This window comes from Tachyglossus aculeatus, chromosome 4 (genome assembly GCF_015852505.1).
Source record: "Tachyglossus aculeatus isolate mTacAcu1 chromosome 4, mTacAcu1.pri, whole genome shotgun sequence".
Lineage (NCBI taxonomy): Eukaryota > Metazoa > Chordata > Mammalia > Monotremata > Tachyglossidae > Tachyglossus > Tachyglossus aculeatus.
This window is the reverse complement of record NC_052069.1, coordinates 111,487,413-111,502,381: the sequence shown is the minus strand read 5'-3', so window position 1 is coordinate 111,502,381 and position 14,969 is coordinate 111,487,413. Positions and strand designations below refer to the sequence as shown.

Here is a 14,969-nt window from a genome sequence, read left to right as displayed (position 1 = left end):
AGATGGCAGAAGGCCAGAGAGCTTTCCCAAGAGGGCGGGAGGGTGGCCGCAGGGTGGAAGCGGCACCGATACGCGGCGCCAGGGCTGTGGGCAACCTGGCAGAGATTCCGCTGTGCCCCGGGGAGTGCCGCCTGAGGACATTGGGGATTCTTGAGTCCTTGCAATCCCCAGGAGGAGAGTAGAAATAATGCTCATTAAGGGCTTCCTGTGTGCAGAGCATCGTGCTAACGCGCTGGGATAGATACCAGGTGTTCCTGTCTCACTTAGGGATCGTAGTCGTAATTCCCACAGAGAAGCAGCATGGCGTGGTGGCTACGGCACAAGCCTGGGAGCCAGAAGGCTCCTAATCCCAGCTCTGCCATTTGTCCGCTGTGTGACCTTGGGCAAGTCACTTCACTTCTCCGTGCCTTTGTTCCCTCTTCTGAGCCCCATGTGGGACAGATTGCGTCCATCTGATTTGCTCCTATCCACCCCAGCGCTTAGTACGGTGCCTGGCACACAGTAAGCACTTAACAAATATCATCAGCATCATCATTTTACGGATGAGGTAAATGAGGCACAGAGAAGATAAGTGATTTGCCCCAGGTCACGAGCAGACAAGCGCTGACCAAGCTCTTACTGTGTGCAGAGCACCGTAGTAAATGCTGGGGAAGAGTACCCAGATGGAAACACGAGAAGCAGGCTGCCTCGTGGAAAGAGGCTGAGCCTGGGAGTAGGAGGACCCAGGTTCTAATCCCAGCTCCATCATTTGTCCGTTGTGTGACCTTGGGCCAGTCACTTCACTTCTCTGTGCCTCAGTTCCCTCCTCTGTAAAACAGGGATGAAGAGCGTGAACCCCGCGTGGAACATGGACTGTGTCCAACCCGATTACCTTGTATCTACCCCAGTGCTTAGCGCAGTGCCTGGCACATATTAGACACGAACCCTGTCCCTCGAAGGCCCACAGTCCATGAGGTTGATCTCTAGACTATAAGCTCTTTATGGGCAGAGAATGTGCCTGCTAATTCTGTTGTGCTATACTCTCCCAAATGCCTAGTACAGTGCTCTGCATATAGTAAGTGCTCAATAAATGCGATCGATTGATTGATTGATCTCCTTCAAGGTGAACTCTTTTGGTCGGGTCTGGATCGGTCCTGCCCGCGGCCTCCCATGGGGGTGGGGAGATCAATCAATCAATCAATCGTATTTATTGATCGCTTACTGTGTGCAGAGCACTGTACTAAGCGCTTGGGAAGTACAAGTTGGCAACATATAGAGATAGTCCCTACCCACCAGTGGGCTCACAGTCTAAAAGGGGGAGATGGAGTCCCTGCCTCTCGGACCGGACGGGGAGAGGACTTCACAAAAGGGTTTTGCTTCCAGCTGTGAGGGCAGCGGAGGCTGATGATTCCGTCCTTCTGGGCCGGAGAGAGGCCCCCACCCAACCTCCGTCGCGATCCAACTCCCCTGGGTCCTTTTTCCCAACAGAGCCAGCCCATAAATCCTGGATGTCTCCCGAAGCGCTCGAGTTCTCATTCAGTGAGAAATCTGATATCTGGTCTCTCGGTTGCATCCTGTTAGAGATGGCTACCTGCTCCTTTCTGAAAGTGAGTCACCGTCTGAGGGCCCCAGGCCTCTCCCCGGTGCTTTTGAGCCGTTCGCTGAGGAAGGAACCTGACTACAGCTCTGGCTGTTTTCTTTCTTTCTCCCTCTCTCTCTCTTTTTCTCAGAAAGCAGATGCAGTGAAATTACTGCAGGACATCCGGACAGATTCCGGGAAGTTAGAGACCCCTTTGACCAAAATGAAGCGCGTACACGTTGCGGACGCCGACGCTCTCGCCACTCTTTTGCCAATGATGCTCCGGGTTGCGCCCGATGAGAGAATCTCATTGAGGTGGGCTCTGGGATCGTGGAGAAAACCCGGGCTCTGCTTCCTTTTGCCTTTCCCGGCTTTGCAGGAGGCACCAGAGGACTTATATATCTATATCTTTAAATTGTACATTATAAAGTCTTTATATTGTATTTATATTAAGGCCTGTCTCCCACTCTAGACTGTAAGCTCATTTTGATCAGGGAACGTCTGTGCTAATTTTGTCTTTTTTTACCCTCCCAAGCGCTTTGTATGGTACTTTGCACATAATAAGAGCTCAATCAGTCAATCCGCGTGTCCTAGTGAATAGAGCACGGGCCGGAGTCAGAAGGACATGGCTTTCAGTCCCAGCTCTGCCACTCGTCTGCTGTGTGACCTTGGGCAAGTCACTTCACTTCTCTGGGCCTCAGTCACCTCATCTGTCAAATGGGGATGAAGACCGTGAGCCCCGTGTCTGAGTCCGACCGATTTGCTTATTTGGGTCCCATCGCCGGGCACATAATAACAAATACCACAATTATTATTATTATTATTGATAACCAATGGTATTTATTGAGTGCCTACTACGTGCAGAGCGCTGTACTAAGCGCTTGGGAGAGTGCAATACAAAATGAGCTTCCATATATACCACTGATTGATTGAACGACAGGCCAGAGAACCGGCCTCTTTCCATAGACTCTCCTAATGGCACCTTGGGACGTTGCCCAGTTCTTTGCTTGCGAAATTACATGGCCCTCGCAGAACCGACGGAGCGTTCATTCATTCATTCGATCGTATTTATTAAGCGCTTACTGTGGGCAGAGCACTGTACTAAGCGCTTGGGCATCAGGCTTCGCTGCCCAGTGAGGATATCGAGTGGAGGATATGGAGGACGAAAATACTATTGGTTAGAGTGCTTCCTTTGTGCCAAGTACCATACTAAGCGCTGGGGTAGATAGCCAGGTCAGCCCCAGTCTAAGCAGGAGGAAGGACAGGTATTTGATTCCCATTTTACAGATGAGGAATCTGAGGCCCAGAGAAGTGAAGTAAGTGGCTGAGCCAGGACTAGAACCCAGAAGGACCTGGATTCTAATCCCGACTCTGCCCCGTGTCTACCGTGTGTCTTCGCCCTTGGTCGCTTCACTTCTTGGAGAAGCAGCGTGGCTCGGTGGAAAGAGCCCGGGCTTTGGAGTCAGAGGTCATGGGTTCAAATCCCGGCTCCACCACTTATCAGCTCTGTGACTTTGGGCAAGTCACTTCACTTCTCTGGGCCTCAGTTCCCTCATCTGTAAAATGGGGATGAAGACTGTGAGCCCCCCGTGGGACAACCTGATCACCTTGTTAACTTCCCCAGCGCTTCGAACAGTGCTTTGCACATAGTAAGCACTTAATAAACGCTATCATTATTATTATTATTCTCAGGGCCCTCAGTGACCTCACCTATACAGTGGGGATTAAGAGTGTGAGCCCCAAGTGGGACGGGGACTATATCCCACCTGATTAACTTGTTTCCACCCTAGCATTTAGAGCAGTGCTTGGCACATAGTAAGTATTTAATAAGGTCGATCCCACCCTCCCACCGATCCCCCCACCCCGATCTGAAGAGGCCGGGGAGCGCCCGTCGCACACGGCCGGAGACCTGAGCAGACCTGTGGGGCTCCGTCATCATCATCATCATCATCATCAATCATATTTATTGAGCGCTTACTATGTGCAGAGCACTGTACTAAGCGCTTGGGAAGTACAAATTGGCCTTCCCTTGCTTCCTTAGGAAACTGTTGAAAGAGCCCTACGTTCAAGAAGGCTTGAAGGCGGCGGGCTCGTCTCTCTCTTCGTACAGGCAGAGTTTGCCTCCTGCCATCATAGACACGCTCCTGGGAGGAGGGCCCGCCAACATCTTAGGTAACGCGGAGGTGGGCGGTGGAGGAGAGAGCGAGGGAGCAGCCCTGGGTGGGAGTGACACCCATGTGAACAGAGACCTGGGAGGGGGAACACATTGCGTGGGAAGAACGGTGAGGGGCTAGGGGATCCTCTGGAAGGACACTCTGGGTTTTGGAGTTCGGGCGTTAGTATGCTTCGCTGTGGGCCCAGTACAATGCTCACCTCGGGTTCCCACCCTAGGCGGGGGCAAATATTGCTTTTTTCCCCATCCCAGGGTGGCGGATGTTTGAAGCCAGCCCTACCCACTGGTCCTGAGGAGGGGGAAGCACCTGTAGAGCTGGTGAAACCCAACGCAGCCTGGCCTCTGACTAGGGTTTTTTGTATGCTACCTGTTAAGCGCTTACTATGTGCCAGGCACTGTGCTAAGAGTTGGGGTAGATACAAGAGAAGCAGTGGAAAGAACCCAGGCTTGGGAGTCAGAAGTCACGGGTTCTAGTCCCCACTCTGCCACTTGTCTGCTGTGTGATTTTAGACTGTGAGCCCACTGTTGGGTAGGGACTGTCTCTATATGTTGCCAACTTGTACTTCCCAAGCGCTTAGTACAGTGCTCTGCACACAGTAAGCGCTCAGTAAATATGATTGATTGATTGATCTTGGGCAATTCGCTTAACTTCTCTGTGCTTCAGTTACCTCACCTGTAAAATGGGAATTAAGACTGTGAGCCCCACGTGGGACAACCTGATCACCTTGTGTCTACCCCAGTGCTTAGAACAGTGCTCGGCACATAGTAAGCGCTTTACAAATACTATCAGTATGCTGTGTGACCTTGGGCAAGTCACTTAACTTCTCTGATCCTCAGTCACCTCATCTGTAAAATGGGGATGAAGACTGTGAGCCCCACGTGGGACAATGTGATCACTTTGTATCCCCCCAGCGCTTAGAACAGTGCTTTGCATGTAGTAAGCACTTAAATGCCATTATTATTATTACTATCATTATCATTATCGTTATCATTGTTATTATTATTATTATTACCAGTCCCTCATGGGGCTGTGCCAAGTTTTCTGAGGTCACAGAGGAAGGTTCATCCCATGAACTTACCTTTCTGCTTCCCAGGGTACGCAGGGAGGGTGCCATTCATTCATTCATTCAATCATATTTATTGAGCGCTTACTGTGTGCAGAGCACTGTACTAAGCGCTTGGGAACTACAAGTTGGCAACATATAGAGACGGTCCCTACCCAACAACGGGCTCACAGTCTAGAAGGGGGAGGGGACTGTTGGATGGGGAGACTGGCCAATAAATAGATCCCAATCAATCAATCAGTAGTATTGATTGAGTGCTTACCCTGCGCAGAACACTGTACTAAGCGTTCGGGAGAGAAGAAACCAACAGAATTAGCAGAAACGTTCCCTGCCCTTTAACCATCTGTTGCCTCTCCTGCTCCCCTTTGTGGGAAGGCAGTGCTGAGGACGTTGGCGGTCCCTACCCAACAGCGGGCTCACAGTTTAGAAGATAGGGTTTGAATGATCTGCCTGTGGCGTCTCTATGGAGGAAACCAACCGAGTCACTGCATCATCCCTCACTCCTCTTGGACGGCACGGACCGGGCCCATCCGCCTCTGAAATGGCAAGCTGCCAAAACAAATCTACAGCAAACTTCCTGCTTCCCCTTCGGCCCTCCGTTTCCACGGCAAGAGGAAATGGGCCACAGTTGCCGCCTAAAGAGGCAGGTTACCTAACCTGAAAAACCTTTCTGTCGATCCGGGCGGTGTAAATCCGGAATGGATTGTGAAAGCTCCCTCTTTAAGGTCCAGGAACCTCCTCCTAAGTCAGATCCGCTACAGTCCGGCCTGGAGGCAGAGGATTGACGGGATGACCTCGGATCCTCCAAACAGCTGGAGGATGCTATGGACATTCACCAAACAGGAAGCCAGTGAGCTATTGGGCGGGAAAAGCCAGTTTTATTAATAATAATATAATAATTCCTTCATTCATTCAATCGTATTTATTGAGCGCTTACTGTGTGCAGAGCACTGTACTAAGCGCTTGGGAAGTATAAGTTGGCAACATATAGAGACGGTACCTACTCAACAGTGGGCTCACAGTCTAGAAGGGGGAGACAGAGAATAATAATGATGGCGTTTATTAAGCGCTTACTCTGTGCAAAGCACTGTTCTCCTCCCCCTCTCCATCCCCCCCACCTTGCATCCTTCCCTTCCCCACAGCACCTGTATGTATGTATATATGTTTGTACGTATTTATTACTCTATTTATTGATTTATTTTATTTGTACATATTTATTCTATTTATTTTACTCTGTTAATATGTTTTGTTTTGTTCTCTGTCTCCCCCTTCTAGACTGTGAGCCCACTCTTGGGTAGGGACCATCTCTCTGTGTTGCCAACTTGTACTTCCCAAGCGCTTAATACAGTGCTCTGCATCATCATCATCATCAATTGTATTTATTGAGCGCTTACTATGTGCAGAGCACTGTACTAATAAGCGCTCAATAAATACGATTAAATGAGTGAATGAATGGGGAGGTTACAAGGTGATCAGGTTGTCCCCCCGGGGGGCTCACAGTCTTCATCCCCATTTTACAGATGAGGGAACTGAGGCTCAGAGAAGTGAAGTGACTCGCCCAAAGTCACACAGCTGACAATTGGCGGAACCGGGATTTGAACCCACGACCTCTGACTCCAAAGCCCATGCTCTTTCCACTGAGCCACGCTGCTTCTCAATCCAATGCTTCTTAATCCAAGCTGCCTGGAGCTGGCATTTTTTGACACGAACAGTTGCTCTCATGCTTGCCTGCATCGCATCAATCAGTCAGCGTGGAAGCAGTGTGACTTCGTAGAAATAGCCCTAGGAGCCCTGAGCCTGGGGGTCAGAGGACCTGATTCTAATCCCGGTTCCACCACTTGTCTGCTGTGTGACTTTGGGCTAGCCACTTCACTTCTCTGGGCCTCCGTTACCTCATCTGTAAAATGGGGATTAAGACTGGGAGCCCCACGTGGGACAGGGACTGTGTCCGATCTGATTAGCTCAGCCACCGTGTCTGCCGTATTACTCTGGGCAAGTCACTTCATTCATTCATTCAGTCGTATTTATTGAGCACTTACTGTGTGCAGAGCACTGTACTAAGCGCTTGGGAAGTACAGTACGGCAATAGAGAGACAATCCCTGTTCACCACGGGTTTACCGTCTAGAGGGGGGACTTCACTTTTCTGGTCCCCAGTTACCTCGTTTAAAATGGGGATTAAGACTGTGATCCCCACTGGGGACAGGGACTGTGTCCAACCCGATTTGCTTGTATCCACCCCAGCACTTAGTACAGTGCCCGGCACGTAGTAAGCGCTTAACAGATACTACGATTACTATCATCTGATGCCTTTGACTAGATTGTAGGTTCCTTGTGGGCAGGGAACACGTTTACCAACTCTGTGGAGTGTACTCTCCCAAGCGCTTAATCCAGTAGAGTTTCAGTCCAGTAGGGGGAGACAGAGAACAAAACCAAACATACTAACAAAATAAAATAGAGTAAAATAAATAGAGTAATAAATCTGTACAAACATATATACATGTATACAGGTGCCGTGGGGAAGGGAAGGAGGTAAGATGAGGGGGATGGAGAGGGGGACGAGGGGGAGAAGCTGCTTCATGAAGCAGAAGCCATCATGAGGCCAAAATGAAAGGGTTCTGCTGAAGCGGTAGCAAGCCGAGACTAGATGGCTCCATCTTCACACCTCCTAAAGATGATTTCTTACTTTGTCATCGGCAGGCATTGACTGAAAACGTTTGTCTATGGGGTGTGATGAAACCAATCCAATAATCGGTTTTTAACGCCCAACCCCTCCTCTAAACTCCTTGTGGGCAGGGGTCCCATCTACCAACTCTGTTGGAGTGTACCCTCCCGAGCGTTAGGACAGGGCTCTCCACAAAGCAAGCTAGCGCTCAATAAATAGCAGAGATCAATAGCTAACCATCGATAGATAAGCAGTATAGCATGGGGACAGGGCACGGGCCTGGGAGTCCCAAGGTTTGCTGCCAATTTTCTGCTGCATAGGATTAGGGCACGGGCCTGGGAGTCCCAAGGTTTGCTGCCATTTGTCTGCTGTATAGGGTTACGGCACGGGCCTGGGAGTCACAAGGTTTGCTGACATTTGTCTGCTGCATGGGGTTAGGGCACGGGCCTGGGAGTCACAAGGTTTGCTGCCAATTTTCTGCTGCATAGGATTAGGGCACGGGCCTGGGAGTCCCAAGGTTTGCTGCCGTTTGTCTGCTGCAAGGGGTTAGGGCACGGGCCTGGAAGTCAGAAGGTTTGCTGCCATTTCCCCTTTTAGACTGCGAGCCCACTGTTGGGTAAGGACTGTCTCTATATGTTGCCAACTTGTAGTTCCCAAGCGCTTAGTACAGTGCTCTGCACACAGTAAGCGCCCAATAAATACGATTGATAATGATGCCATTTCTCTGCTGCATGGGGTAGGGCACGGGCCTGGGAGTCATAAGGTTTGCTGCCATTTGTCTGCTGCATAGGGTTAGGGCAGGGGCCTGGGAGTCACAAAGTTTGCTGCCCTTTGTCTGCTGCACAGGGTTAGGGCAGGGGCCTGGGGCCTGGGAGTCACAAGGTTTGCTGCCATTTCCCCTTTTAGACTGTGAGCCCACTGTTGGGTAGGGACTGTCTCTATATGTTGCCAACTTGTACTTCCCAAGCACTTAGTACAGTGCTCTGCACACAGTAAGCTCTCAATAAATACGATTGATAATGATGCCATTTGTCTGCTGCATGGGGTTAGGGCAGGGGCCTGGGAGTCCCAAGGTTTGCTGCCATTTGTCTGCTGCATAGGGTTAGGGCAGGGGCCTGGGAGTCACAAGGTTTGCTGCCATTTTCCCTTTTAGACTGCGAGCCCACTGTTGGTTAGGGACTGTCTCTATATGCTGCCAACTTGTACTTCCAAAGCGCTTAGTACAGTGCTCTGCACACGGTAAGCGCCCAATAAATACAATTGATAATGATGCCATTTGTCTGCTGCATGGGGTTAGGGCACGGGCCTGGGAGTCCCAAGGTTTGCTGCCATTTGTCTGCTGCATAGGGTTAGGGCAGGGGCCTGGAAGTCACAAGGTTTGCTGCCATTTATCTGCTTCATAGGGTTAGGGCAGGGGCCTGGGAGTCACAAGGTTTGCTTCCATTTTCCCTTTTAGACTGCGAGCCCACTGTTGGGTAGGGACTGTCTCTATATGTTGCCAACTTGTACTTCCCAAGCACTTAGTACAGTGCTCTGCACACAGTAAGCTCTCAATAAATACGATTGATAATGATGCCATTTGTCTGCTGCATGGGGTTAGGGCAGGGGCCTGGGAGTCCCAAGGTTTGCTGCCATTTGTCTGCTGCATAGGGTTAGGGCAGGGGCCTGGGAGTCACAAGGTTTGCTGCCATTTTCCCTTTTAGACTGCGAGCCCACTGTTGGTTAGGGACTGTCTCTATATGCTGCCAACTTGTACTTCCAAAGCGCTTAGTACAGTGCTCTGCACACGGTAAGCGCCCAATAAATACAATTGATAATGATGCCATTTGTCTGCTGCATGGGGTTAGGGCACGGGCCTGGGAGTCCCAAGGTTTGCTGCCATTTGTCTGCTGCATAGGGTTAGGGCAGGGGCCTGGAAGTCACAAGGTTTGCTGCCATTTATCTGCTTCATAGGGTTAGGGCAGGGGCCTGGGAGTCACAAGGTTTGCTTCCATTTTCCCTTTTAGACTGCGAGCCCACTGTTGGGTAGGGACTGTCTCTATATGTTGCCAACTTGTACTTCCCAAGCACTTAGTACAGTGCTCTGCACACAGTAAGCTCTCAATAAATACGATTGATAATGATGCCATTTGTCTGCTGCATGGGGTTAGGGCAGGGGCCTGGGAGTCCCAAGGTTTGCTGACATTTGTCTGCTGCATAGGGTTAGGGCAGGGGCCTGGGAGTCACAAGGTTTGCTGCCATTTTCCCTTTTGGACTACGAGCCCACTGTTGGGTAGGGACTCTCTCTATATGCTGCCAACTTGTACTTCCCAAGCGCTTAGTACAGTGCTCTGCAAACAGTAAGCGCTCAATAAATACGATTGATAATGATGCCATTTCCCTGCTGCATGGGGTTAGGGCACGGGCCTGGGAGTCCCAAGGTTTGCTGCCATTTGTCTGCTGCATGGGGTTAGGGCACGGGCCTGGGAGTCCCAAGGTTTGCTGCCATTTCCCATTTTAGACTGTGAGCCCACTGGTGGGTAGGGACTGTCTCTATATGTTGCCAACTTGTATTTCCCAAGCATTTAGTACAGTGCTCTGCTCACAGTAAGCGCTCAATCAATATGATTGATAATGATGCCATTTGTCTGCTGCCTAGGGTTAGGGCAGGGGCCTGGGAGTCCCAAGGTTTGCTGCCATTTGTCTGCTTCATAGGGTTAGGGCAGGGGCCTGGGAGTCACAAGGTTTGCTTCCATTTTCCCTTTTAGACTGCGAGCCCACTGTTGGGTAGGGACTGTCTCTATATGCTGCCAACTTGTACTTCCCAAGCGCTTAGTACAGTGCTCTGCAAACAGTAAGCGCCCAATAAATACGATTGATAATGATGCCATTTGTCTGCTGCATGGGGTTAGGGCACGGGCCTGGGAGTCCCAAGGTTTGCTGCCATTTGTCTGCTGCATAGGGTTAGGGCACGGGCCTGGGAGTGACAAGGTTTGCTGCCATTTCCCCTTTTAGACTGTGAGCCCACTGTTGGGTAGGGACTGTCTCTATATGTTGCCAACTTGTAGTTCCCAAGCGCTTAGTACAGTGCTCTGCACACAGTAAGCGCCCAATAAATACGTTTGATAATGATGCCATTTGTCTGCTGCATGGGGTTAGGGCACGGGCCTGGGAGTCATAAGGTTTGCTGCCATTTGTCTGCTGCATAGGGTTAGGGCAGGGGCCTGGGAGTCACAAAGTTTGCTGCCCTTTGTCTGCTGCATAGGGTTAGGGCACGGGCCTGGGGCCTGGGAGTCACAAGGTTTGCTGCCATTTCCCCTTTTAGACTCTGAGCCCACTGTTGGGTAGGGACTGTCTCTATATGTTGCCAACTTGTACTTCCCAAGCACTTAGTACAGTGCTCTGCACACAGTAAGCTCTCAATAAATACGATTGATAATGATGCCATTTGTCTGCTGCATGGGGTTAGGGCACGGGCCAGGGAGTCCCAAGGTTTGCTGCCATTTGTCTGCTGCATAGGGTTAGGGCAGGGGCCTGGGAGTCCCAAGGTTTGCTGCCATATGTCTGCTGCATAGGGTTAGGGCAGGGGCCTGGGAGTCACAAGGTTTGCTGCCATTTCCCCTTTTAGACTGTGAGCCCACTGTTGGGTAGGGACTGTCTCTATATGTTGCCAACTTGTATTTCCCAAGCGCTTAGTACAGTGCTCTGCACACAGTAAGCGCTCAATCAATATGATTGATAATGATGCCATTTGTCTGCTGCATAGGGTTAGGGCAGGGGCCTGGGAGTCCCAAGGTTTGCTGCCATTTTCCCTTTTAGACTGCGAGCCCACTGTTGGGTAGGGACTGTCTCTATATGTTGCCAACTTGTATTTCCCAAGCGCTTAGTACAGTGCTCTGCACACAGTAAGCACTCAATCAAAATGATTGATAATGATGCCATTTGTCTGCTGCATAGGGTTAGGGCATGAGCCTGGGAGTCACAAGGTTTTCTGCCATTTCCCCATTTAGACTGTGAGCCCACTATTGGGTAGGGGCTGTCTCTATATGTTGCCAACTTGTATTTCCCAAGCGCTTAGTACAGTGCTCTGCACACAGTAAGCGCTCAATCAATATGATTGATAAAGATGCCATGTGTCTGCTGTATAGGGTTAGGGCAGGGGCCTGGGAGTCACAAGGTTTGCTGCCATTTTCCCTTTTAGACTGCGAGCCCACTGTTGGGTAGGGACTGTCTCTATATGCTGCCAACTTGTACTACCAAAGCGCTTAGTACAGGGTTCTGCAAACAGTAAGCGCTCAGTAAAAACGATTGATAATGATGCCATTTGTCTGCTGCATGGGGTTAGGGCACGGGCCTGGGAGTCCCAAGGTTTGCTGACATTTGTCTGCAGCATAGGGTTAGGGCACGGGCCTGGGAGTCCCAAGGTTTGCTGCCAATTTTCTGCTGCATAGGATTAGGGCACGGGCCTGGGAGTCACAAGGTTTACTGCCGTTTGTCTGCTGCATAGGGTTAGGGCACGGGCCTGGGAGTCGCAAGGTTTGCTGCCATTTCCCCTTTTAGACTGTGAGCCCACTGTTGGGTAGGGACTGTCTCTATATGTTGCCAACTTGTTGTTCCCAAGCGCTTAGTACAGTGCTCTGCACACAGTAAGCGCCCAATAAATACGATGGATAATGATGCCATTTGTCTGCTGCATGGGGTTAGGGCACGGGCCTGGGAGTCCCAAGGTTTGCTGCCATTTCCCCTTTTAGACTGTGAGCCCACTGTTGGGTAGGGACTGTCTCTGTATGTTGCCAACTTGAATTTCCCAAGCTCTTAGTACAGTGCTCTGCACACAGTAAGCGCTCAATAAATACGATTGATAATGATGCCATTTGTCTGCTGCATAGGGTTAGGGCAGGGGCCTGGGAGTCACAAGGTTTGCTTCCATTTTCCCTTTTAGACTGTGAGCCCACTGTTGGGTAGGGACTGTCTCTATATGCTGCCAACTTGTACTTCCCAAGCGCTTAGTACAGTGCTCTGCACACAGTAAGCGCTCAATAAATACGATTGATAATGATGCCATTTGTCTGCTGCATGGGGTTAGGGCACGGGCCTGCGAGTCCCAAGGTTTGCTGCCATTTGTCTGCTGCATAGGGTTAGGGCAGGGGCCTGGGAGTCACAAGGTTTGCTGCCATTTTCCCTTTTAGACTGCGAGCCCACTGTTGGGTAGGGACTGTCTCTATATGCTGCCAACTTGTACTTCCCAAGCGCTTAGTACAGTGCTCTGCAAACAGTAAGCGCTCAATAAATACGATTGATAATGATGCCATTTGTCTGCTGAATGGGGTTAGGGCACGGGCCTGGGAGTCCCAAGGTTTGCTGCCAGTTTTCTGCTGCATAGTATTAGGGCACGGGCCTGGGAGTCGCAAGGTTTGCTGCCTTTTGTCTGCTGCATAGGGTTAGGGCATGGGCCTGGGAGTGACAAGGTTTGCTGCCATTTCCCCTTTTAGACTGTGAGCCCACTGTTGGGTAGGGACTGTCTCTATATGTTGCCAACTTGTAGTTCCCAAGCGCTTAGTACAGTGCTCTGCACACAGTAAGCGCCCAATAAATACGATTGATAATGATGCCATTTGTCTGCTGCATGGGGTTAGGGCACGGGCCTGGGAGTCATAAGGTTTGCTGCCATTTGTCTGCTGCATAGGGTTAGGGCAGGGGCCTGGGAGTCACAAAGTTTGCTGCCCTTTGTCTGCTGCATAGGGTTAGGGCAGGGGCCTGGGGCCTGGGAGTCACAAGGTTTGCTGCCATTTCCCCTTTTAGACTGTGAGCCCACTGTTGGGTAGGGACTGTCTCTATATGTTGCCAACTTGTAGTTCCCAAGCGCTTAGTACAGTGCTCTGCACACAGTAAGCTCTCAATAAATACGATTGATAATGATGCCATTTGTCTGCTGCCTGGGGTTAAGGCACGGGCCAGGGAGTCCCAAGGTTTGCTGCCATTTGTCTGCTGCATAGGGTTAGGGCAGGGGCCTGGGAGTCACAAGGTTTGCTGCCATTTTCCCTTTTAGACTGTGAGCCCACTGTTGGGTAGGGACTGTCTCTCTATGCTGCCAACTTGAAGTTCCAAAGCGCTTAGTACCGTGCTCTGCAAACAGTAAGCGCTCAATAAATACGATTGATAATGATGCCATTTCCCTGCTGCATGGGGTTAGGGCACGGGCCTGGGAGTCCCAAGGTTTGCTGCCATTTGTCTGCTGCATGGGGTTAGGGCAGGGGCCTGGGAGTCCCAAGGTTTGCTGCCATTTCCCATTTTAGACTGTGAGCCCACTGTTGGGTAGGGACTGTCTCTATATGTTGCCAACTTGTATTTCCCAAGCACTTAGTACAGTGCTCTGCTCACAGTAAGCGCTCAATCAATGTGATTGATAATGATGCCATTTGTCTGCTGCCTAGGGTTAGGGCAGGGGCCTGGGAGTCCCAAGGTTTGCTGCCATTTGTCTGCTTCATAGGGTTAGGGCAGGGGCCTGGGAGTCACAAGGTTTGCTTCCATTTTCCCTTTTAGACTGCGAGCCCACTGTTGGGTAGGGACTGTCTCTATATGCTGCCAACTTGTACTTCCCAAGCGCTTAGTACAGTGCTCTGCAAACAGTAAGCGCTCAATAAATACGATTGATAATGATGCCATGTGTTTGCTGCATGGGGTTAGGGCACGGGCCTGGGAGTCCCAAGGTTTGCTGACATTTGTCTGCTGCATAGGGTTAGGGCAGGGGCCTGGGAGTCACAAGGTTTGCTTCCATTTTCCGTTTTAGACTGCGAGCCCACTGTTGGGTAGGGACTGTCTCTATATGTTGCCAACTTGTACTTCCCAAGCCCTTAGTACAGTGCTCTGCACACAGTAAGCTCTCAATAAATACGATTGATAATGATGCCATTTGTCTGCTGCATGGGGTTAGGGCACGGGCCTGGGAGTCCCAAGGTTTGCTGACATTTGTCTGCTGCATAGGGTTAGGGCAGGGGCCTGGGAGTCACAAGGTTTGCTCCCATTTGTCTGCTGCAAGGGGTTAGGGCAGGGGCCTGGGAGTCGCAAGGTTTGCTGCCATTTCCCCTTTTAGACTGCGAGCCCACTGTTGGGTAGGGACTGTCTCTATATGTTGCCAACTTGTATTTCCCAAGCGCTTAGTACAGTGCTCTGCACACAGTAAGCGCTCAATCAATATGATTGATAATGATGCTATTTGTCTGCTGCATAGGGTTAGGGCACGAGCCTGGGAGTCACAAAGTTTTCTGCCATTTCCCCATTTAGACTGTGAGCCCACTGTTGGGTAGGGGCTGTCTCTATATGTTGCCAACTTGTATTTCCCAAGCGCTTAGTACAGTGCTCTGCACACAGTAAGCACTCAATCAATATGATTGATAATGATGCCATTTGTCTGCTGCATAGGGTTAGGGCAGGGGCCTGGGAGTCACAAGGTTTGCTGCCATTTTCCCTTTTAGACTGCGAGCCCACTGTTGGGTAGGGACTGTCTCTATATGCTGCCAACTTGTACTACC

General features: G+C 50.6%; 1 protein-coding gene across 1 annotated transcript in view; it reads left to right on the top strand.

Annotated features, from left to right (window-relative positions):
• STKLD1 (serine/threonine kinase like domain containing 1) overlaps positions 1-14,969 on the top strand; it is a 49,605-nt gene that overhangs the window by 13,524 nt on the left and 21,112 nt on the right. Inside the window, exons 8-10 of the mRNA XM_038745476.1 lie at positions 1,468-1,586; positions 1,710-1,873; positions 3,600-3,730. Coding sequence (XP_038601404.1) covers positions 1,468-1,586; positions 1,710-1,873; positions 3,600-3,730 — 414 coding nt within the window. The remainder of the gene's footprint in view (positions 1-1,467; positions 1,587-1,709; positions 1,874-3,599; positions 3,731-14,969) is intronic.